Source organism: Lolium perenne, chromosome 7, assembly GCF_019359855.2.
Source record: "Lolium perenne isolate Kyuss_39 chromosome 7, Kyuss_2.0, whole genome shotgun sequence".
NCBI lineage: Eukaryota > Viridiplantae > Streptophyta > Magnoliopsida > Poales > Poaceae > Lolium > Lolium perenne.
Window position 1 is genome coordinate 206,933,693 of NC_067250.2, and position 25,218 is coordinate 206,958,910.

General features: G+C 45.1%; 2 protein-coding genes across 2 annotated transcripts; one reads left to right on the plus strand and one right to left on the minus strand.

The window, feature by feature from the left end:
• The first annotated feature begins 827 nt into the window (after positions 1-827).
• On the plus strand, positions 828-1,814 carry LOC127314389 (uncharacterized). The gene has a single exon (XM_051344851.2). It carries the CDS (start codon positions 921-923, stop codon positions 1,524-1,526), a length of 606 nt encoding a protein of 201 aa, XP_051200811.1. The 5' UTR covers positions 828-920; the 3' UTR covers positions 1,527-1,814.
• Positions 1,815-7,342: 5,528 nt separating this feature from the next.
• On the minus strand, positions 7,343-8,501 carry LOC139833827 (uncharacterized). The gene is made up of 3 exons (XM_071824179.1): positions 8,094-8,501; positions 7,481-7,509; positions 7,343-7,373 (listed from the first exon to the last, which is right to left on the minus strand). Exons 1-3 carry the CDS (start codon positions 8,499-8,501, stop codon positions 7,343-7,345), a joined length of 468 nt encoding a protein of 155 aa, XP_071680280.1.
• Between the last annotated feature and the right edge of the window lie 16,717 nt (positions 8,502-25,218).

Sequence of the window (25,218 nt, forward strand, 5' to 3'; positions counted from 1 at the left end):
GATTCTAAATCGGCAACAAAAAAGAAAATCAGGCCAAGATCCAGGGGTATGAGACTAGGGTTTTGCAATTACTCACCTGCAATAGCTCCGCCGCCACCGAGATAGACGCTCCGCCGCTGCTGAGATGAAAAAGGGCCGCTGTCGGAGAAGAATCCCAGGGCGCCGCCGCTCGCCGCCGTTCCCAGTTCACCACGCGCGAGTCGAGCAGACCGCTGAGACGTGCGGGACCCTCACTCGTGAACGGTTGACTCTACATGACCTGGACCATGGTGGACCCCACTTGTTATAACCCTCACTGTCCTAACCTAATCGCATCCTAACTAAGTTTCTTAACCCGCTTCAGCTGCCTATCGCATGCGAGCTATTTGAAGCAGAAAAAATGACGCATGGTAGCTATTTGAGCCAACAACATCGCACCGTGGAGAATTTCACTCAACTGTGTCGCATAGGAGCTATTGGCCCGAATCTAATAATGACAATAATTTCATACCACATAACTTTTCCTAACAATAGTTTGAAACGGAGAGATTGTTCACAAATACTCCCTCACAAGAAAGAAACCCACATCAGAATCTAGTAAATTCTGGCGCACTGGCATGGCAACCCCCGCCGTTAAGGAAAAGAGGAAGCAGTGAAGACGCAAGCAAGCAAAGCAATGCCATGATGGTGCGCCCCATCCAGCCAACCCCCGCAGCCGAACCCAACAAAGCGAGGTGGAGTCAACCACATAGCGTGAGTCTTACCCGCCCCAACCGCCGAAAGCAAATCCTACGCGCCCTTTCCCCATCACTCCAGCCCACTCTACAAAAGATCGGATCATCTTCCCATTGCGTTCCTCCTACACACACTCTTCAGCTCGTCTCTCTCTCCCTGGATCATCATCATCACAAAGATCAGTTCGCACTAGCTACGTAGACCGTATGTCCTGCTTCGCCATGCGCAGCTCGTCGTCGTCCAGGGTCAGGGGCGGCAGGCAGCAGCCGTGGCGGTGGTTGCGCAGGTGCGCCGGCCTCGCCGCCGCCGCGCACGCCAGGATCCGCCGCACCGTCGTACGCGTCCGGTGGTCAGGCCCTGGTCGGCTTGGCGCCCACCGTCACCATCGCTCACCGGCCCCGCCCCTGCCGTCCGTGCAGCGCGGCCACCACCGGAGCTTCGCGCCGGTCTACGTCGACGAGCTCTACAGCCAGCCCAAGGGCCTCAGCGTCGTGCGCGAGGAGGTGCCCCAGGTCAGCACCAGCAAGCTCGCACGTGACACCGACCGTACCGCCGGCGTCGTCAGCAAGGCACCCGTGCATGGCGCCGGCGCCGCGGCCGCTACCACTACTGGTGGCAGCAGCAAGGCACGTGCTGCGGGTAGGAGCGCCGGCGTGAGGGGTTTCTTGCTGAGCCCGGGCAGAGGGGGTTGTGGGATGGGGGAGGTGGATGTGAGGGCGGAGATGTTCATCAGGAAGTTCAGGGAGGAGATGAGACTGCAGAGCCAGAGGTCGGCCGAGGAATTCGAGGCCATGCTTGCAAGAGGCCTATGACACCCATGACCCATCCATCAAGAAAAATAATGGATCTTCTCATGGATGTAGTTAATTTACCACGAGAGGGTACCTAGATTAGCTACTCTGTATTTAGTTTGGTTTGGTTTGCGGTTTGTAAAAGAGTTGATAGGGCCCTAGAAGCATATTTCGTCAGTTGGCACTCAGTTTGGAGCTTGGTTCTCGTGTTGTGTATATAGGAATATAAGATTGTTGCATTCGTTGATCTTTACATGTATTGATGTGTATTCATCAAAACAAGAAAAAACCAAAAGGTTTGTATAACTACTACAGTATTGCGTATCCATCATAATTCATAACTGTGTTTGAAGATCCTCCCCTCCTCCATCGTCGAGATTTTATTAGTGCAAACTGAAGCTGTTCTTTTTTTTTTTGCTTTGTTCAGAGAACGTATACCTGAGGCCCTGGTCAGTTGGATGGGACATTGATGCTCGCTCATAAAGTTGTAATGCACATGCTAGCTAGTATGAAAACAAACACATTAAGAGCATCTCCAACAGAGGCTCTAAAATAGCGCTGCGCTAAAATAACCGTCAATATACAGTGCTCGGATGCATTTTTCGTCCTCCAACAGACGATGTAAAACGGACCGCGCTGCAAATATTTTAGTGTGTGCGGTACTTTGCGCTATCGAAAATGGTATATCTGATGCGCCGGCTAGCGCGCTTTGTAAGCTTTTTTTTTTTTTACATCGGAATCCAACACACTTACAATAACAGCTGGTGGAACACCAAGCCAAGACCTAGACAATTTATTATCGCAGCCTTCCTTCGCTAATACATGAGCAACTTTATTTGCCCTTCGGCGCACCGCCCTCACCGTGATCTCCTCGAACCCAGCCATGATCTCTTTTATATCCTCCACCAGAGGACCATGGAGTGATCTATCCTTGTCCCTCTGCCGTAGTTTCGAAGCCATCACCGTGCAGTCCGTCTCCAGAACCACCTTCGTCACATGCAACTCCCGCGTAAGGAGTAAACCTTCTCGACATCCCAGGAGTTCAGCCACCTCCGCATCTGCAACATGGGTGAAAAAACGGCAAGCTCCCGCACGAAAGCTACCGTGGTGATCGCGAACGACCACGCCTCCCCCTCCGTTGCCTTCAGCTTGGCGGAAGGCTCCATCTGTGTTGATTTTACACCACCCAGCTTCCGGCGGTGACCACTGTTCCGCTCCTATTGTTGTTATTGCATGTGACCTTGAGTCCCGATTACGCCACTCCTCCACGGCAGCCACTGTTTTTTCAACTACCGCAATCGGATTTTGGATTTGACCCGACTCCCGAGCATCGTTCCGAGCCAGCCAGAGATTGTAGATCAAGGTGAAGAAGAGCTCCGCCTGGCATTTGTGCTTTTTTCCAATCCAATCCAGCAGCCAGCCTTTTAGCTCCGCATGACATGCCAGCCTTTTCGGTGGAGCTTCGAAATGTAGCCCTGTTTTCTCTCTAAGGAATTCCCATGCTTCCGCTGAGTGAGGACATGACCAAAATCGGTGGATCAAACTCTCTGTTCTGCCGCACACGAGACAGACAACGCCGTCTTTGATTTTCCTATGAATGAGTTCTGATCCGACCGCAAGACCATTCTCCACTAACCGCCACATGTGAACCTTGATTTTACCTGGCACATTAACAGCCCACAGCGCTAGCCAGCCTTTATGATCACTGAAAGAACGCGAGGACTCTGCTGTCCCCTTAGCCGCGCGCTTCCTCTCCATAGCCAAGTGGTACGCGGACTTAACCGAGAAGACTCCATTTTTTGTGAAGTTCCATGCATAGTAATCTTGTGACCCCGGTCTACCAATTGGTATCTGCAGGATATCCAGTACATCCAATTCAAAGAAATATTTGCGCACCAACTCCTCCTTCCATGTACCCTGATCATGGTGAATAAATTCATGAAGTTCCTCAGGGCACTCTGGTTCTCGTCGTCCCAGTGGACGTTGAGATCCACTCCTTGGTATCCAATTTTCATCACTAACTTTTACCGAACGCCCATCACCAATACGCCAGATGAGTCCCGATTTGAGAAGGTCTCTACCATGTATGATACCTCTCCACGTATATGACGCCCTCTTTGGACAGCTTGCCGTCAAGAAGTCCCCGTCCTTAAAATAGCGTGATTTCAGCACTCTGGCACATAGGGAGTCAGGGTGGGTGCTCATCCTCCACCCTTGTTTGGCCAGGAATGCTTGGTTAAAGCATTCATAGTCTCTGAACCCCATTCCTCCTCTCTGCTTACACTTGCTCATGCGATCCCATCCGACCCAATGAACCTTTTTCTGTCCCTCAGTGTCTCCCCACCAAAAATTTGAGGCAATAGAGCTTAACTGTTTACAGGTTTTTTTGGTGAGCATGAAACAACTCATCGCATACGCCGGGACTGCCTGTAAAACAGCTTTAACTAATACACCTTTGCCCTCCTTTGACATCCCCCGCCCTTTCAACCCCTTTACTTTGCCCCATGTCCTTTCCCGAAGATGTTTAAAACAACCATCTTTTGATCTTCCTACAGCCGTCGGGAGACCGAGGTACTTTTCTGCTAGAGCTTCACTATCAATGCCAATAACTTGCTTTAGATTCATCTTTCTATCCTCCTGGCATCCCTTCCCAAAGAATATAGATGACTTCTGGAAGTTCACCTTTTGTCCGGAACTAATCTCGTAGTCACCCAAGATCCTTTTCAGAGCTAGCATATTGTTGGTCGACGCCTCCAGGAACACGACGCTGTCGTCAGCGAACAGGAGGTGAGTAATATGTGGACCGGCAGCTCCAAATTGCACACCCTTTAACTGCTGTTCTCGTTGGGCTTCTTTCAACAGAGCCGAAAACCCCTCGACGCAGAAAAGGAACAGGTATGGCAAAATCGGATCTCCCTGTCTTAATCCCCTGGATGGCACAAACGTTTCCGACAAACCACCATTCAGCTTAACTGAAAAACGGGCAGAGGCAATACATCTCATAACCATCTCAATCCATCCCTGCGCAAACCCCATCTTCCGCATCATATTTTCTAAAAATATCCACTCCACCCTATCATATGCTTTCACCATATCCAGCTTGACAGCACACAATGGAGTTTTCCTTTTCCTTGTTCTGATCGCCTGGGTACACTCATATGCAATAAGAACATTATCAGTGATCAGCCGTCCTGGTACAAATGCACTCTGCTCTTCAGATATAAGAATTGGCAGAATCTCCTTCAAGCGATTTGCCAAAACCTTCGACGCAATCTTATATAGCACATTACACAAACTGATCGGACGAAACTGAGTTAACGATTCAGGCGAGTTAACCTTCGGGATAAGTACCAAAATAGTATCATTAAATTCAAGAGGGCAGCTCCTACCCGCCAAAAAAACCCGGACGGCAACGACCACCTCACTCTTGAACTCAGCCCAGTGGCGTTGAAAAAACAAAGCAGGCAGGCCGTCTGGCCCAGGCGACTTCGTTGGGCCCATTTGAAAAAGGGCCTCATGCACTTCTTTCTGTGAGACAGCCGCCGTCAATTTCAAGTTCATCTCTGTCGACATACAAACATCGATATGATCAAGAATACGATCCATATTTGATGATCCCTCTGAGGCGAATAGGTTTGCGTAGAAAGCCCGTGCCATCTCCCGCATACCAGCATCTGTATCACATCGAGCACCATTATCACGTTTAAGAAATTTGATCGTATTCTTCCTTCTCCTGTGAGTTGCTCGATTTTGGAAGTATCTTGTATTTCTATCTCCCTCCTTCAGCCAATCCTGCCGTGACCGCCGCTTATACATGATTTCTTCAGTGTCATACATCACATGCAATCGCTGCTCAATCGCTCGCACCTCCAGTGAGGTGTCCGTAACCAGTGATTGCACCTTAGCTTCCTCAAGTTCCTCTTTTAATTTCTTCACTTCCCGCCTAACTGAGCCGAAGGTATTATAGCTCCAGGATTTCATAGCAGCAGATACATCTTTAAGCCGACTCCACAAGCCATGCATCCCTCCTCCATGGCCTCTACTCTGTGCCCACGCTTCCTTAACCATAGCATCATAGGATTCATGCCTTGTCCACATCTCCTCATACATAAACCCCCTATGATGGGTTTCAGGCCGGCTGTCCGAACCTGTCATCACCTTCACCATGATCGCCATATGGTCAGATTCTTCCGTTACTAAATGTTGGACAGTAGTGGACGGAAAGCGCTGTACAAAGTCACTATTCGCAACCGCTCTATCCAGCCTTGCCTGAACATTCGCGGAACCCTCCCTTCTATTATCCTAGGTATATGGGTAGCCAGAGAAGCCCAAGTCTGCAAGACAGCAGTCCGTCAAGCAGTCACGGAATTTTACCATTTGAGCTTCACTTCGTGGGTTCACACCCAGTTGTTCTTCTTGTTTCAATATTTCATTAAAGTCGCCAAAACAAACCCAAGGTAAATCGTCCTGAGCACTAAGATACCGAAGCACCTCCCATGTTTTATCCCTGAGATCTGTCCTTGATTCCCCATATATACCAGTAGCTCTCCACGAACCCGCCTCCGTTCTGATTTCGGCATCAATGTAATATTGACACCAAGGCCGAATAGAAACATCAACCCCATCTCTCCACCACATTGCCAACCCTCCTCCTTTGCCTTTTCCATCCACATTGACACCGTTTCTGAAGCCTAAACTCCACTGTAAGCGCTCCATCACCTTCTTTTTCTGTTTAGTTTCGCTTAAGAATACCACCTCTAGGTTGTGGGACCTAATCAGGTCAGGCAACTCGCCCACTGCCGCATCCAACCCCAGACCACGGCAGTTTAGGATAAGAAGATTCATTGGCCCCGGCGGCCCTGCACCGCAGAGTCCGCCGTTGGGTTTGTAGGATTTTCAAGACGATCAAAAACTGAGTTGGTGCGCTGACGTTTCCCAGCAGCTTGGGCCGCTCCTTCCTCCACCACCCTTACCTCAACCGGCAGCCAAACCTGCTTTGAGCCCCTCTTTCTCCCTCCCGTGCCCAGTGGCACAGAGGAGGATGGGGCAGAAGCCACCGTCTTCCTAGCACGCCTCGCGAAGGTCCCTTGGGCCAGGGCCGGTCCTAAGATTTCCAGGGCCTGGGGCGAACTTAGGATTCAGGACCCTCGATACAATCATTAAAATAATAATTAATATTTTTGTATTACTATTTAAATCTCAACGATAAATATTTCACGTGCATTTTAATACATTCTTTGATACAATAGATATTACCTTAAATTGTTGATAAATATCTATGTGGACCAATCAACTCTTCTTTGTTTAGTAGCTGGGTTATTATTCTTAGATGACATGAATATTTAATGCCACTGCGCCAAAAACGTTAAGGATTATGAAGAAATTCGTGAAGCCTAGACAGACAGATCATTGATGAAACCAAACTAACAATTTTTTATTCTTCCTTATTATGGGCAACGGATGAATAACAACCTTGTCCTTCTTTGATCCAGGCCCTATAATAAGCATAAAAATGATAATTTTATTTATGCTATACGGAAATTTTACCGGTAAATTCTTAAAGCGCATACAAAATAAATATTGCTATCAAATAATTTGTACGAACAAATATTTAATATGTCTTCTAATATCATATCGATATTGCCTGGAATCGCCTTGGGCTCTTTTTCAGAAGACGACCAACCTATGTCGTACCTCTGTTTGTGACATCTATTATAGAGAGATTAACACGCCAAGGAAGAATGAAGTGTGTGGACAATTAACTGTGTGCTGCAGTTCCTTTTTTTGAGTGGATGCGGTTCCTTTTTTTAAGCATCGTCAATTGTCTTTCCTAGACGTCATGGTCCAGCTACTTTGTCCCAGTCCAATCTAACCAGAGAAAAAAAGGCCCAAAGCTAAACAAAGGACAAAAAGGCCGAAGTACAAGCCCAGCAGAAGCAGCCTAGTGCTTCGTCCATAACGTTTCCTCCCAGTACCTTTCAACTGTATCAGAGAAGTTCCCGATCTGCTGTAATGGCGATGCAGATGAGTTCATCTGCAACATAGCTGCTTGAGGATTTGGGGCCCCTTGATTTCGGGGGCCTGGGGCGGCCGCCCTGCCTGCCCCCCCTTAGGGCCGGCCCTGCCTTGGGCTTGTTTGTCTCTCCTCAGTGGAGATGACCTTTGTGTGGGCCGACAGTATTCCTCCTCAAATTCTTCTTCATAGATCCTGCCGCCTAGACCTTTCATTGGACTAGTCACTTCTCGCTTCTCCCTGTGCCGTTCATCAACGCCAGTGCGTGATGAACTAGAGTACGAAAAGTCTCTTGTCATGTTTCTCCTTGGCGGAATGTCCCGGATAAACACACATGGTTCCCTGTTTCTAGAATCAGCAGAAAAAGTCCTTGAACTGAAGCTCCCAGACGACATTGTCGGCTTACTGAAATTGGGTGGGTTCTTCGTTTTCCTCGGTTCCACACGGAGCCATTCACCCCACTATTTTGGTTCTTCACCATCTTCCCTACACTTCCCCTCTGCGTGGATAAGGCACCCACAATCGAAACAGAAATGAGGGATCTTTTCATAGCAAATGTCAAACCACCTCCCTACCTCATCCTTCTCTGATTCTTTTATACTAACTCCGCGGACCAATGGTTGGTCCACTTTGATAGCCACTCTAATTCTCAAATCCTCACCCCAGGCAATGCCCTCTTCATCCACGTCCACTGATATGAATTTGCCAATCCAGCCACCGATCAATTCACCATAAACTCTATTCATCATGTCCATGGGAAGATCTGCAACTCTAGCCCAGATATCCAGTGTATCAAACACCATATCAGACGGCCGAACCGATCCATCAAAATCCCTTATCAGAACCGCATTGAAATCAAATTGCCATGGCCCATTCTTCTTGACATGATTCCAATCGCCCTCCCTGGTAAAACGGACCACGAATCGGTTGTCACCAATATCCTTGAATTGTGCAGGGCCATGCAAACCCCATGCACGATCCATCGCCTTCTCCAGTGCTCCTATGATCAGTTTCCTTGGGGAGCAGACCTTACCAACAATCGCCCATCTCGGTCACGGGATATTCGCCTGTGCGATCCCCGTGATAACCAGTCCCGATGCTGCCTTGTCTGTCAGCAACAAGTCACCCATCTTCGCCGAAATCCCAGCTGCCAGATCGTCCGATCCAGACTTCACCGGCGATCTGGACGGAGTCCGCGAAGATCCGCCGCCTCTCACCTTAGCACGTACAGGAGACACCATGTCACCCTTCCCCACAACCCCTAGGGCGGCGAGACACGAGCACACGAACCCAACGAGGCACAGAGAGAGGACCTCGCCGTCGCGATCCCACTCCGCCGCCGAGAAACGCCACCCTCCGGAGGAAAACCCTAGCTTCTAATGCGATCGCCTCCCGATCACCCTAGCGTAACTTCCGCCTTTGGTGGACCCTCTAACTATACCAACTTTGGGTACTCCCGCTTTGTAAGCTGAAACCGCGATCCTTCCCATCGCGCGAAAAAGAAACCGCTCTGAAATATTTCTCGCGCGAGGAGCTTCGCCGGCCGTCGCATTGTGAGCTCCACCGGCCGCCGCGCTGCGAGCTCCGCCGGCCGCCGTGCTGCGAGCTCCGTCGGCGGCCGCGCTGCTGCGAGCTCCGCCGGCCGCGCACGCACGCACGGACTCGAATTCAATTGCTAACCTCGATTTCGGCCGCGCCCGGACTCCATTGTTGCGGCCGCGCATGCACGGACTGATTTCGGGCGCCGCACGGGGATTCGATTGCTAGCTTGCTAGCTACTGTAGATCAATTTCTAGCTAGATGGATAATCCATATTAATTTAGTTGATTTTTTTGATTTATTTGTGGGTGTTTGATCTTGTTTGTTGTATGTATGTTGAAGAAACTTGTTTGTGGAGCTCCATTTTACAGCCTCTGCTCAAGGGCGCGTTTTTGCCTTCTTAGTTGCGCTGTAAAATAGAACCTCCGTGAAGTTCGCGTCGACACCGCGCGCTGTATCCGGATTAAGCGCGCTACAAACGACTTTTACAGCGCCTAATTTTAGAGCCTCTGTTGAAAATGCTCTAATGAAATATCACCCTTTGACCGTACCAGAGTCAACGAAAAATGTAAATTCAAAACAGATTTCATGTCATGTGGTCACAGATTTTAGCAAATCTATCTCTCATGTAGTCTCATCATGTCATGGCAACCGACTGGCTACCGTGAACTATGAGCGGATTAGGTACAAAGACTGCTTTCACCGAGAGTTATTGGCTATCAGTGCAAGGTAACCAAGCTAGCTTGTGAATATAGCGGACAGGTGATGGAAATATTTCCAAGATTCACCAAATTCACCAAAGAATTAAGGAAAGATGGATCCCATGTCATAATCGGATTGATAATAATTTTTGCGTGAACAATAATATTATGTTTGCTAGAAAACGGTTACATCAATATTGCTCAAGCAATAACATAAGCATAACACTAGGCGCAGCAACACTGATCTTCCTTGCAGTAGGCATTAGCCGAAGGCTTGCCGCTGACACTGCATACAGTCCCGCAACGGGCAGCACAGCTTTCCTGATGGAAGCATTCTCCTTCATCAGCTACAAGGTCAACGGGCGATTCATCTGCAAGCCAACATGAATTAATCAATTAACTAGCGCAAATACACAAGAAGTCTGATGTATGTTGTCAAATAGTGCCATTTTTTTGTTCATGAAACATGTAGAATGAGCTGTTTTTCTTTGCATCAACGAAAAGAGCAGATGGAAATAACTTAGAGGGAGAGCATTATTACTTGTATGTGCGTAGACAGAGGATGATGACATGATGATAGACATGACCATAAGAGCCAGGAGAACCACACCCATGCTTGTCGCATTGTTCTTGAGTGCCATGATGATAAGGAGATCGATCAATTGTGTTTTTGTTGTGTGCTTAGTTTGCATTAGGATCTGTCCTTTGCGGCTGTTTATATAAGAGGAGAAAAATCAAATAAATGGCATTAAATCAAGGGAAATTATATTGAGATAACATTCTACTTTTTGGTCTCCTGGCGCGATGGGATCTCAGCCAACGTTGGGATGGCAATTCTGCATTTCAGAGTTGCCACGTGGCGAATCGCTATTGGTTCGCTATGTGAATCACCACGCAATTAGGGCCCTATATAAATGTACGTACTAATTAGTACTATATAGGTCAAAATCTTCCTTATTTATTGGCCAGAAGTTACTGTATTAATTAATGGATACTTCCTATTATTCAAGATTTGCAAATAGATATTCTTTAGTACTAAATTAGATCCATAATCTTCCTTATTTATTGGCCAGAATTTATAATATATTGATAATGGATACTTCCTATATTCAAGATTTGCAAATAGATATTCTTTACATAGTCTAGAACTAAGGCATCTACACCGGCAGCCCCTATATATAGGGGCCACACCGGTGCCCCCTATAAAATTTAAGCAAAAAAACCGATGAATTTCATTCAAAATTTAAAAGTTTGGCAAATTTAGAACAATATTTTAAACTAATCTCTATTTTTTCCTCCTCGGAGTCGACGATGTTCTCCTCGGTAGCCGACATCATGAAGGCTTCGTCTCGGGCGCCAACGATGACGTCATGGATTGTGCGGCCATGCATTGACCTGAACCGCCTCCGCTCGGCGATGTTCTTCTCCATTGGTAGCTGTTGGAGCGGCATGGGAACACCACCCAAGATGATGGTCCAGACCCTTGGTGATGCGGGGTGGCCTTCGGACACCTCCACACCAAGACCAACAGGTCCCCCAAGTGGACCAATGACGCGAGCTCGAGTTAAAGCCCTACATGATGAGGTGAACTCGCTCCTCGCCACCCTTGATCTCGGCACACCTTTGGATGGAATACTACCTCATGTCGACGTGCTATGTGTCATTAGGTACAAGGCGCATCAAGACCCCGGAGAGGAGGACACGCCAAGGTCAAGGGAAGGAGAGGAGCAGCGGGACATGGAGATGATCACGAAGCTGGACACAACGTCGCTCGAAGCGCTCAAAGGAAGGGAAGAAGTGCTGGCCGGTCCAGGACCCGGTCAGACCGGCCCCACAACCGGGCCATCCGGTCCCAGGCCCGGTCAACCGGGCGGCAACCGGATTTCCCTGCATCGTACCGGAAGGCAACCGGATGTAGGATAACGTTGCATAGAAAACAAAAAATTTCCTACCGCGAACACGCAATCCAAGCCAAGATGCAATCTAGAAGATGGTCGCAACGAGGGGGTATCGAGTCTCACCCTTGAAGAGATTCCAAAGCCTACAAGATGAGGCTCTTGTTGCTGCGGTAGACATTCACTTGCCGCTTGCAAAAGCGCGTAGAAGATCTTGATCACGATCGCTTCCGGCGCCACGAACGGGCAGCACCTCCGTACTCGGTCACACGTTCGGTTGTTGATGAAGACGACATCCACCTCCCGTTCCAGCGGGCAGCGGAAGTAGTAGCTCCTCTTGAATCCGACAGCACGACGGCGTGGTGTCGGTGGCGGTGGAGAACTCCGGCGGAGCTTCGCTAAAGCTACGCGGGAGATATGGAGGAGAGGGGGGCGGCTAGGGTTTGGGAGGGGGTGGCCGGCCACTTCAATGGGGCGGCCAGCTTGTGGTCTTGGGGTGGCCGGCCCCCTCCCTTGGCCCCTCATTATATAGGTGGAACCCCAAGTGTTGGACTCCAAGTCTTCGAATAAGACCCGAAACCAAAACCTTCCATATAAAAAGGAAACCTACCTAGGGTGGGAATCCCACTTGGGGTGGGATTCCCCCCTTCCATATGGGGGGGGTGGCCGGCCCCCTAAGGGGGAGTCCACTTGGGACTCCTCCCCCACTAGGGTTGGCCGGCCATGGAGGTGGAGTCCCACCGGGACTCCACCTTCCTTGGTGGTTTCTTCCGGACTTTTCTAGAACCTTCTAGAACCTTCCATAGAACCTTCCGCATCATTTTAATTCACATAAAATGACATCCTATATATGAATCTTATTCTCCGGACCATTCCGGAACTCCTCGTGATGTCCGGGATCTCATCCGGGACTCCGAACAAATATTCGAACTCCATTCCATATTCAAGTTCTACCATTTCAACATCCAACTTTAAGTGTGTCACCCTACGGTTCGTGAACTATGCGGACATGGTTGAGTACTCACTCCGACCAATAACCAATAGCGGGATCTGGAGATCCATAATGGCTCCCACATATTCAACGATGACTTTAGTGATCAAATGAACCATTTACATACAATACCAGTTCCCTTTGTCACGCGATATTTTACTTGTCCGAGGTTTGATCTTCGGTATCACTCTATACCTTGTTCAACCTCGTCTCCTGACAAGTACTCTTTACTCGTACCGTGGTATGTGGTCTCTTATGAACTCATTCATATGCTTGCAAGACATTAGACGACATTCCACCGAGAGGGCCCAGAGTATATCTATCCGTCATCGGGATGGACAAATCCCACTGTTGATCCATATGCCTCAACTCATACTTTCCGGATACTTAATCCCACCTTTATAACCACCCATTTACGCAGTGGCGTTTGGTGTAATCAAAGTACCTTTCCGGTATAAGTGATTTACATGATCTCATGGTCATAAGGACTAGGTAACTATGTATCGAAAGCTTATAGCAAATAACTTAATTAATGACGAGATCTTATGCTACGCTTAATTGGGTGTGTCCATTACATCATTCATACAATGATATAACCTTGTTATTAATAACATCCAATGTTCATGATTATGAAACTAATCATCCATCAATCAACAAGCTAGTTAAGAGGCATACTAGGGACTTCTTTGTTTGTCTACATATCACACATGTACTAATGTTTCGGTTAATACAATTATAGCATGACATATAAACATTTATCATAAACATAAAGATATAAATAATAATCACTTTATTATTGCCTCTAGGGCATATCTCCTTCAGTCTCCCACTTGCACTAGAGTCAATAATCTATATTACATTGTAATATACCTAACACCCATGGCATTCTGGTGTTGGTCATGCTTTGCCCTAGGGAGAGCTTTAGTCAACGGATCTGCTACATTCAGATCAGTGTGTACTTTGCAAATCTTTACTTCTCCATCTTCGATGTACTCGCGAATCGAGTGGTAACGCAGCTTGATATGCTTCAGCCTCTTGTGTGACCTTGGCTCTTGTGCATTGGCGATGGCACCCATGTTATCACAGTAAATGATTAATGGGTCCAATGCACTAGGAGCCACACCGAGCTCTACAATGAACCTCTTCATCCATACCGCTTCTGATGAAGCCTCTGAAGCCGCTATGTACTCTGATTCTGTTGAAGACTTCGCCACCGTGCACTGCTTCGAGCTTACCCACCATCGCGCACCATTCAATATAAACACGTACCCAGACCGTGACTTAGAGTCATCAGATCGTTGTTCCAACTTGCATCGCCGTAACCACTTACAACGAGCTCTTGGTCACCTCCATAACAAAGAAACATATCCTTAGTTCTTTTCAAGTACTTCAGGATATTCTTGACCGCTGTCCAGTTGTTCCATTCCTGGATCACTTTGATATCTCGCTAGTCAAACTAATAAAGATGTGCTATATCCGGTCTAGTACATAGCATGGCATACATGATAGATCCCATCGCCGAGGCATAGGGGATATTACTCATCCTTTCTCTTTCTTCTCGCCGTAGCCGGTCCTTGAGTCTTACTCAAGACCTTGCCTGGTAACATAGGTAAAAACCCTTTCTTACTTTCGTCCATTCTAAACTTCTTTAGAATCTTGTCCAGTATGTACTCAGGATAGCCCTATTAGGCGTCTTGATCTATCTCTATAAATCTTGATGCCTAATATATACGATGCTTCACCAAGGTCTTTCATTGAAAAACTATTATTCAAATAACCTTTAACACTGCTTAATAGTTCTATATCATTCCCGATCAATAATATGTCATCTACATATAATATCAGGAATGCTACAGAGCTCCCACTCACTTTCTTGTAAATACAGGCCTCTCCATGACACTGTATAAACCCGAAGTCTTTGATCACCTTATCAAAGCGTCGGTTCCAACTTCTCGATGCTTGCTTCAGGCCAGAGTTTGAACGCTGAAGTTTGCATACTTTGTCAGCATTTTTAGGATCGACAAAACCTTTGGGTTGTACCATATACAACTCTTCCTCAATGTCTCCATTAAGGAACGCCGTTTTGACATCCATCTGCCAAATTTCATAATCGAAAAATGCAGCTATTGCTAATAAAATCCTCACAGATTTTAGCTTCGCTACAGGTGAGAAAGTCTCATCGTAGTCAACTCCTTGAATTTGTCGGAAACCCTTTGCGACAAGTCGAGCTTTGTAGACAGTAATATTACCATCAGCATTTGTTTTTCTCTTGAAGATCCATTTATTCTCGACAGCCTTTCGGCTATCAGGTAAGTCTACCAAAGTCCATACTTTGTTATCATACATGGATCCCATTTCGGATTTCATGGCTTCTTGCCATTTGTTGGAATCTGGGCTCATCATCGCTTCTTCATACGTCAGTAGGTCCTCATCATTGTTATCCACAATCATGACATTTAGACAAGGATCATACCAATCAGGAGTGGCACGCTCCCTTGTCGATCTGCGAGGTTCAGTAGTTTCCTCGTTTGAAGTTTCATGATCATTATCATTAGCTTCCTCTGTTGCCGGTGTAGGCTGCATGCACAACTTCCGCATCGCGCTACTCTGATCAACGAGTATAGATTCATCAATCTCATCAAGTTCTACTTTTGTTCCAGTCACTTCTTTAGTGAGAAATTCTTTCTCAAGAAAGGTTCCGTTCTTAGCAACAAAATTTTACCTTCGGATTTGTGATAGAAAGTATACCCTATAGTTTCCTTAGGGTATCCTATGAAGATGCATTTCTCCGCTTTGGGTTCTAGCTTGTCCGGTTGTAACTTCTTTACATAGGCTTCGCAACCCCAAACTTTCAGAACGATACAAATTTTTAGGTTTCTTATTAAACCATAATTCATACGGTGTCGTTTCTACGGATTTTGATGGTGCTCTATTTAAAGTGAATGCATCTGTCTCTAATTGATAACTCCAAAATGATAACAGCAAATCAGTAAGAGACATCATAGAACGAACCATACCTAAGAGAGTTCGATTACGATGTTCGGACACACCGTTACGTTGAGGTGTTCTCGGCGGTGTCAATTGTGAAAGTATTCCGCATTTCTTTAAATGCATGCCAAACTCATAACTCAGATATTCACCTCCACGATCAGATCGTAGAAATTTAATCTTCTTGTTACGTTGATTTTCTACTTCACTTTGGAATTCCTTAAACTTCTCGAAAGTTTCGGATTTATGTTTCATGAAATAGATATACCCATATCTACTCAGATCATCTGTGAAGGTTAGAACTTAACGATAACCATCGCGCGATGCTACGCTCATTGGTCCACACACATCGGTATGTATGATTTCCAATAAGTCAGTAGCTCGCTCCATCATACCAGAAAATGGAGTCTTTGTCATTTTTCCCATTAGACATGCTTCGCATCTATCAAGTGACTCAAAGTCAAGTGATTCAAGTAATCCATCAGTATGGAGTTTCTTCATGCGTTTCACTCCAATATGACCAAGACGACAAAGGTTACATATAAGTAGAATTATCATTTAATTTAATTCGCTTAGCATCAATGTTATGTATATGCGTATCACTACTATCGAGATCTAACAGAAATAAGCCATTCTTTTGTGGTGCTCGACCATAAAAGATATTATTCATAAAAATAGAACAACCATTATTCTCAGACTTGAATGAATAACCGTCTTGCATTAAACAAGATCCAGATATAATGTTCATGCTCAACGCGGGTACAAAATAACAATTATTTAGGCTTAAAACTAATCCCGAAGGTAGATGTAGAGGAAGTGTGCCGACAGCGATCACATCGACTTTGGATCCATTTCCAACGCGCATCGTCACTTCATCTTTCAGTAGTCTTCGTTTATTCTTTAGTTCCTGTTTCGAGTTACAAATATGAGCAACCGAACCAGTATCAAATACCCAGGTACTAGAACGAGAACCAGTGAGATAAACATCTATAACATGTATATCAGATATACCTTCTTTCTTCTTCTTGACAAGGCCGCTCTTCAGATCAGCCAGATACTTGGAGCAATTACGCTTCCAGTGTCCCTTCTAATCATCCATTAATCAACAAGCTAGTTTAAGAGGCATACTAGGGACTTCTTGTTGTCTACATATCACACATGTACTAATGTTTCGGTTAATACAATTATAGCTTGATATATAAACATTTATCATAAACATAAAGATATAAATAATAACCACTTTATTATTGCCTCTAGGGCATATCTCCTTCAGTCTCCCACTTGCACTAGAGTCAATAATCTAGATTACATTGTAATATACCTAACACCCATGGCATTCTGGTGTTGGTCATGCTTTGCCCTAGGGAGAGCTTTAGTCAACGGATCTGCTACATTCAGATCAGTGTGTACTTTGCAAATATTTACTTCTCCATCTTCGATGTACTCGTGAATCGAGTGGTAACGCATCTTGATATGCTTCAGCCTCTTGTGTGACCTTGGCTTTTGTGCATTGGCGATGGCACCCATGTTATCACAGTAAATGATTAATGGGTCCAATGCACTAGGAACCACACCGAGCTCTACAATGAACCTCTTCATCCATACCGCTTCTGATGAAGCCTCCAAGCCGCTTATGTACTCGATTCGTTGAAGACTTCGCCACCGTGCACCGCTTCGATCTTGCCTAGCTTATCGCAGCACCATTCAATATAAACACGTACCTGCATTATAACTTAGAGTCATCAGATCGTTGTTCCAACTTGCATCGGTGTAACCACTTACAACGAGCTCTTGGTCACCTCCATAACAAAGAAACATATCCTTAGTTCTTTTCAAGTACTTCAGGATATTCTTGACCGCTGTCCAGTGTTCCATTCCTGGATCACTTTGATATCTGCTAGTCAAACTAAAAGCTTGTGCTATATCCGGTCTAGTACATAGCATGGCATACATGATAGATCCTACTGCCGAGGCATAGGGGATTTTACTCATTCTTTCTCTTTCTTCTGCAGTAGCCGGTCCTTGAGTCTTACTCAAGACTTTGCCTGGTAACATAGGTAAGAACCCTTTCTTACTTTCGTCCATTCTAAACTTCTTTAGAATCTTGTCCAGATATGTACTCTGTGATAGCCCTATTAGGCGTCTTGATCTATCTCTATAAATCTTGATGCCTAATATATACGATGCTTCACCAAGGTCTTTCATTGAAAAACTATTATTCAAATAACCTTTAACACTGCTTAATAGTTCTATATCATTCCCGATCAATAATATATCATCTACATATAATATCAGGAATGCTACAGAGCTCCCACTCACTTTCTTGTAAATACAGGCCTCTCCATGACACTGTATAAACCCGAAGTCTTTGATCACCTTATCAAAGCGTCGGTTCCAACTTCTTGATGCTTGCTTCAGTCCATAGATTGAACGCTGAAGTTTGCATACTTTGTCAGCATTTTTAGGATCGACAAAACCTTTGGGTTGTACCATATACAACTCTTCCACAATGTCCCCATTAAGGAACGCCGTTTTGACATCCATCTGCCAAATCTCATAATCGAAAAACGCAGCTATTGCTAACAAAATCCTCACAGATTTTAGCTTCGCTACAGGTGAGAAAGTCTCATCGTAGTCAACTCCTTGAATTTGTCGGAAACCCTTTGCGACAAGTCGAGCTTTATAGACAGTAATATTACCATCAGCATCTGTTTTTCTCTTGAAGATCCATTTATTCTCGACAGCCTTTCGCTATCGTAAGTCTACCAAAGTCCATACTTTGTTATCATACATGGATCCCATTTCGGATTTCATGGCTTCTTGCCATTTGTTGGAATCTGGGCTCATCATCGCTTCTTCATACGTCGCAGGGTCCTCATCATTGTTATCCACAATCATGACATTTAGACAAGGATCATACCAATCAGGAGTGGTACGTTCCCTTGTCGATCTGCGAGGTTCAGTAGTTTCCTCGTTCGAAGTTTCATGATCATTATCATTAGCTTCCTCTGTTGCCGGTGTAGGCGGTACAGGTACAACTTCCGGTACTGCGCTACTCTGATCAACGAGTATAGATTCATCAATCTCATCGGGTTCTTCTTTTCTTCCAGTCACTTCTTTAGTGAGAAATTCTTTCTCAAGAAAGGTTCCGTTCTTAGCAACAAAGATTTTGCCTTCGGATTTGTGATAGAAAGTATACCCTATAGTTTCCTTAGGGTATCCTATGAAGACGCATTTCTCCGCTTTGGGTTCTAGCTTGTCCGGTTGTAACTTTTTTACATAGGCTTCGCAACCCCAAACTTTTAGGAACGACAGCTTAGGTTTCTTATTAAACCATAATTCATACGGTGTCGTTTCTACGGATTTTGATGGTGCTCTATTTAAAGTGAATGCGGCTGTCTCTAATGCATAACTCCAAAATGATAATGGCAAATCAGTAAGAGACATCATAGAACGAACCATATCTTAGAGAGTTCGATTACGACGTTCAGACACACTGTTTCGTTGAGGTGTTCTCGGCGGTGTCAATTGTGAAAGTATTCCGCATTTCTTTAAATGCATGCCAAACTCATAACTCAGATATTCACCTCCACGATCAGATCGTAGAAATTTGATCTTCTTGTTACGTTGATTTTCTACTTCACTTTGGAATTCCTTAAACTTCTCGAAAGTTTCGGATTTATGTTTCATGAAATAGATATACCCATATCTACTCAGATCATCTGTGAAGGTTAGAACATAACTATAACCACCGCGTGATGCTACGCTCATTGGTCCACACACATCGGTATGTATGATTTCCAATAAGTCAGTAGCTCGCTCCATCATACCAGAAAATGGAGTCTTTGTCATTTTTCCCATTAGACATGCTTCGCATCTATCAAGTGACTCAAAGTCAAGTGATTCAAGTAATCCATCAGTATGGAGTTTCTTCATGCGTTTCACTCCAATATGACCAAGACGACAGTGCCACATATAAGTAGAATTATCATTTAATTTAATTCGTTTAGCATCAATGTTATGTATATGCGTATCACTACTATCGAGATCTAACAGAAATAAGCCATTCTTTTGTGGTGCTCGACCATAAAAGATATTATTCATAAAAATAGAACAACCATTATTCTCAGACTTGAATGAATAACCGTCTTGCATTAAACAAGATCCAGATATAATGTTCATGCTCAACGCGGGTACAAAATAACAATTATTTAGGCTTAAAATTAATCCCGAAGGTAGATGTAGAGGAAGTGTGCCGACAGCGATCACATCGACTTTGGATCCATTTCCAACACGCATCGTCACTTCATCTTTCAGTAGTCTTCGTTTATTCTTTAGTTCCTGTTTCGAGTTACAGATATGAGCAACCGAACTAGTATCAAATACCCAGGTACTAGAACGAGAACCAGTGAGATAAACATCTATAACATGTATATCAGATATACCTTCTTTCTTCTTTTTGACAAGGCCGCTCTTCAGATCAGCCAGATACTTGGAGCAATTACGCTTCCAGTGTCCCTTCTCCTTGCAGTAATAGCACTCAGCATCAGGCTTAGGGCCGTTCTTAGGTTTCATTGGAGGCGTGGCAGCTTTCTTGCCACCCTTCTTGAATTTTCCCTTAGACTTGCCCTGTTTCTTGAAACTGGTGGTCTTGTTGACCATCAACACTTGGTGCTCTTTCTTGATCTCAACCTCAGCAGCTTTTAGCATGCCAAAGAGTTCAGGTAACTCCTTGTTCATGTTCTGCATATTGTAGTTCATCACAAAGTTCTTGTAACTTGGTGGCAGTGATTGAAGGACACGATTAATCCCCAGTCTGTTAGGAATCACTATTCCCAAGTCACTGAGTTTCTTCGCATGCCCGGTCATGGCGAGCATGTGCTCACTAACGGAGCTGCCTTCTTCCATCATGCAGCTGAAGAATTGTTTCGATGCTTCATAGCATTCCACGGCCGCATGAGTCTCAAAAATAGCTTTCAGCTCTTTCATCAACTCATGAGGATCGTGGTGCTCAAAACGTTTTTGAAGATCGGATTCCAGACTGCACAGGATGGCACACTGTACTTGAGAGTACCGAATTTTCCGAGTCTCGTAAACAGCTTTTACTTCATCGGTTTCAGTTTCTGCAGGAGGGTCTCCTAGCGGTGCATCAAGCACATATTGCAGATTTCCGCCAGAGAGGAAGATCCTCACATGACGGAACCAGTCGGTGAAGTTGCTACCATTGCTCTTAAGTTTCTCTTTCTCTAGGAACTGATTAAAATTGATTGGGGACGCCATCTTTACAACATATATTTGCAAAAGTTTAGACTAAGTTTATGACAAATTGAGTTCAAATTTTAATTCAACATAATTAAAAATCTAGGTGAACTCCCACTCAAAACAATATCCCTCGCATTGTCTTAGTGATCACACGAACCAAATCCACCGCACCTATGTCCGATCATCACGAGACAAGGTGTGATTTCAATGGCGAACACTCAAAGTGTTCATTATATCAACCATATGATTCATGCTCTACCTTTCGGTATCACGTGTTCCGAGACCATGTCTGTACATGCTAGGCTCGTCAAGGCCACCTTAGTATCCGCATGTGCAAAACTGTCTTGCACCCGCTGTATGCACTTGTTGATTCTATCACACCCGATCATCACGAGATGCTTCGAAACGACAAGTCTTGGAAACGGTGCTACTAAGGATGAACACTTTATTATCTTGAGATTTTAGTGAGGGATCATCTTATAATGCTACCGTCGTGATCTAAGCAAAATAAGATGCATAAAAGGATTAACATCACATGCAGTTCATATGTGATATGATATGGCCCTTTTGTCTTTGCGCCTTTGATCTTCATCTCCAAAGCACGGACATGATCTCCATCATCTTCGGGCATGATCTCCATCATCGTCGGCGTAGCGTCAAGGTCAATGGCGCCGTCTTCATGATTGTCCTCCATGTAGCAACTATTACAACTACTTTGAAATACTACTCAACATGAAATTTAAAGACAACCATAAGGCTCCTGCCGGTTGCCACAATACAATAATGATCATCTAATACATATTCATCATCACATTATGGCCATATCACATCACCAAACCCTGCAAAAACAAGTTAGACGTCTCTAATTTGGTTTGCATATTTTACGTGGTTTAGGGTTTTCGAGAGAGATCTAATCTACCTACGAACATGAACCACAACGTTGATACTAATGTTTTCAATAGAAGAGTAAATTGAATCTTCACTATAGTAGGAGAGACAGACACCCGCAAAGCCTCTTATGCAATACAAGTTGCATGTCGAACGAGGAACAAGTCTCATGAACGCGGTCATGTAAAGTTAGTCCGAGCCGCTTCATCCCACTATGCCACAAAGATGCAAAGTACTCAAACTAAAGATAACAAGAGCATCAACGCCCACAAAACCATTGTGTTCTACTCGTGCAACCATCTATGCATAAACCTGGCTCTGATACCACTGTAGGATAACGTTGCATAGAAAACAAAAAATTTCCTACCGCGAACACGCAATCAAAGCCAAGATGCAATCTAGAAGACGGTAGCAACGAGGGGGTATCGAGTCTCACCCTTGAAGAGATTCCAAAGCCTACAAGAGGAGGCTCTTGTTGCTGCGGTAGACGTTCACTTGCCGCTTGCAAAAGCGCGTAGAAGATCTTGATCACGATCGGTTCCGGCACCACGAACGGGCAGCACCTCCGTACTCGGTCACACGTTCGGTTGTTGATGAAGACGACGTCCACCTCCCGTTCCAGCGGGCAGCGGAAGTAGTAGCTCCTCTTGAATCCGACAGCACGACGGCGTGGTGTTGGTGGCGGTGGAGAACTCCGGCGGAGCTTCGCTAAAGCTACGCGGGAGATATGGAGGAGAGGGGGGCGGCTAGGGTTTGGGAGGGGTTGGCCGGCCTCAAGGGGGTGCGGCCAACTTGTGGCTTTGTGGTGGCCGCCCCCCTCCCCTATGCCCCTCATTATATAGGTGGAACCCCAAGTGTTGGTATCCAAGTCTTTGAATAAGACCCGAACCAAAAACCTTCCATATGGAGGGGAAACCTAGCCAAGCTAGGACTCCCACTAGAGGTGGGAGTTCCACCTCCCATATGGGGGGTGGCCGGCCCCCTAAGGGGGAGTCCACTTGGGACTCCTCCCCCACTAGGGTTGGCCGGCCATGGAGGTGGAGTCCCATGTGGACTCCACCTTCCTTGGTGGTTTCTTCCGGACTTTTCTAGAACCTTCTAGAACCTTCCATAGAACCTTCCGCGACATTTTAATTCACATAAAATGACATCCTATATATGAATCTTATTCTCCGGACCATTCCGGAACTCCTCGTGATGTCCGGGATCTCATCCGGGACTCCGAACAAATATTCGAACTCCATTCCATATTCAAGTACTACCATTTCAACATCCAACTTTAAGTGTGTCACCCTACGGTTCGTGAACTATGCGGACATGGTTGAGTACTCACTCCGACCAATAACCAATAGCGGGATCTGGAGATCCATAATGGCTCCCACATATTCAATGATGACTTTAGTGATCGAATGAACCATTCACATACAATACCAATTCCCTTTGTCACACGATATTTTACTTGTCCGAGGTTTGATCTTCGGTATCACTCTATACCTTGTTCAACCTCGTATCCTGACAAGTACTCTTTACTCGTACCGTGGTATGTGGTCTCTTATGAACTCATTCATATGCTTGCAAGACATTAGACGATATTCCACCGAGAGGGCCCAGAGTATATCTATCCGTCATCAGGATGGACAAATCCCACTGTTGATCCATATGCCTCAACTCATACTTTCCGGATACTTAATCCCACCTTTATAGCCACCCATTTACGCAGTGGTGTTTGGTGTAATCAAAGTACCTTTCCGGTATAAGTGATTTACATGATCTCATGGTCATAAGGACTAGGTAACTATGTATCGAAAGCTTATAGCAAATAACTTAATGACGAGATCTTATGCTACGCTTAATTGGGTGTGTCCATTATATCATTCATATAATGATATAACCTTGTTATTAATAACATCCAATGTTCATGATTATGAAACTAATCATCCATTAATCAACAAGCTAGTTTAAGAGGCATACTAGGGACTTCTTGTTGTCTACATATCACACATGTACTAATGTTTCGGTTAATACAATTATAGCTTGATATATAAACATTTATCATAAACATAAAGATATAAATAATAACCACTTTATTATTGCCTCTAGGGCATATCTCCTTCAGTCTCCCACTTGCACTAGAGTCAATAATCTAGATTACATTGTAATATACCTAACACCCATGGCATTCTGGTGTTGGTCATGCTTTGCCCTAGGGAGAGCTTTAGTCAACGGATCTGCTACATTCAGATCAGTGTGTACTTTGCAAATCTTTACTTCTCCATCTTCGATGTACTCGCGAATCGAGTGGTAACGCAGCTTGATATGCTTCAGCCTCTTGTGTGACCTTGGCTCTTGTGCATTGGCGATGGCACCCATGTTATCACAGTAAATGATTAATGGGTCCAATGCACTAGGAACCACACCGAGCTCTACAATGAACCTCTTCATCCATACCGCTTCGATGAAGCCTCCGAAGCCGCTTATGTACTCTGATTCTGTTGAAGACTTCGCCACCGTGCACCGCTTCGAGCTTGCCCAGCCATCGCAGCACCATTCAATATAAACACGTACCTGCATTGTGACTTAGAGTCATCGGGATCGGTGTTCCAACTTGCATCGGTGTAACCACTTACAACGAGCTCTTGGTCACCTCCATAACAAAGAAACATATCCTTAGTTCTTTTCAAGTACTTCAGGATATTCTTGACCGCTGTCCAGTGTTCCATTCCTGGATCACTTTGATATCTGCTAGTCAAACTAACAACATGTGCTATATCCGGTCTAGTACATAGCATGTCATACATGATAGATCCTACTGCCGAGGCATAGGGGATTTTACTCATCCTTTCTCTTTCTTCTGCCGTAGCCGGTCCTTGAGTGTTACTCAAGACTTTGCCTGGTAACATAGGTAAGAACCCATTCTTACTTTCGTCCATTCTAAACTTCTTTAGAATCTTGTCCAGATATGTACTCTGTGATAGCCCTATTAGGCGTCTTGATCTATCTATATAAATCTTGATGCCTAATATATACGATGCTTCACCAAGGTCTTTCATTGAAAAACTATTATTCAAATAACCCTTTACACTGCTTAATAGTTCTATATCATTCCCGATCAATAATATGTCATCTACATATAATATCAGGAATGCTACAGAGCTCCCACTCACTTTCTTGTAAATACAGGCCTCTCCATGACACTGTATAAACCCGAAGTCTTTGATCACCTTATCAAAGCGTCGGTTCCAACTTCTCGATGCTTGCTTCAGTCCATAGATTGAACGCTGAAGTTTGCATACTTTGTCAGCATTTTTAGGATCGACAAAAACTTTGGGTTGTACCATATACAACTCTTCCTCAATGTCTCCATTAAGGAACGCCGTTTTGACATCCATCTGCCAAATTTCATAATCGAAAAATGCAGCTATTGCTAACAAAATCC

Excerpts from the sequence above, each read along its gene's own strand:
- LOC127314389 (XM_051344851.2), top strand. The coding sequence starts at position 921 with ATGTCCTGCTTCGCCATGCGCAGCTCGTCGTCGTCCAGGGTCAGGGGC.
- LOC139833827 (XM_071824179.1), bottom strand. The coding sequence starts at position 8,501 with ATGGATCGTGCATGGGGTTTGCATGGCCCTGCACAATTCAAGGATATT. Across the intron at positions 7,510-8,093 it reads AAGAATCAGAGAAGGATGAG|ATCGGGAACTTCTCTGATAC; the intron begins GTAGGGAGGTGG and ends CCATTACAGCAG. Across the intron at positions 7,374-7,480 it reads TTCTCTGATACAGTTGAAAG|ATTGGACTGGGACAAAGTAG; the intron begins GTACTGGGAGGA and ends TTCTCTGGTTAG.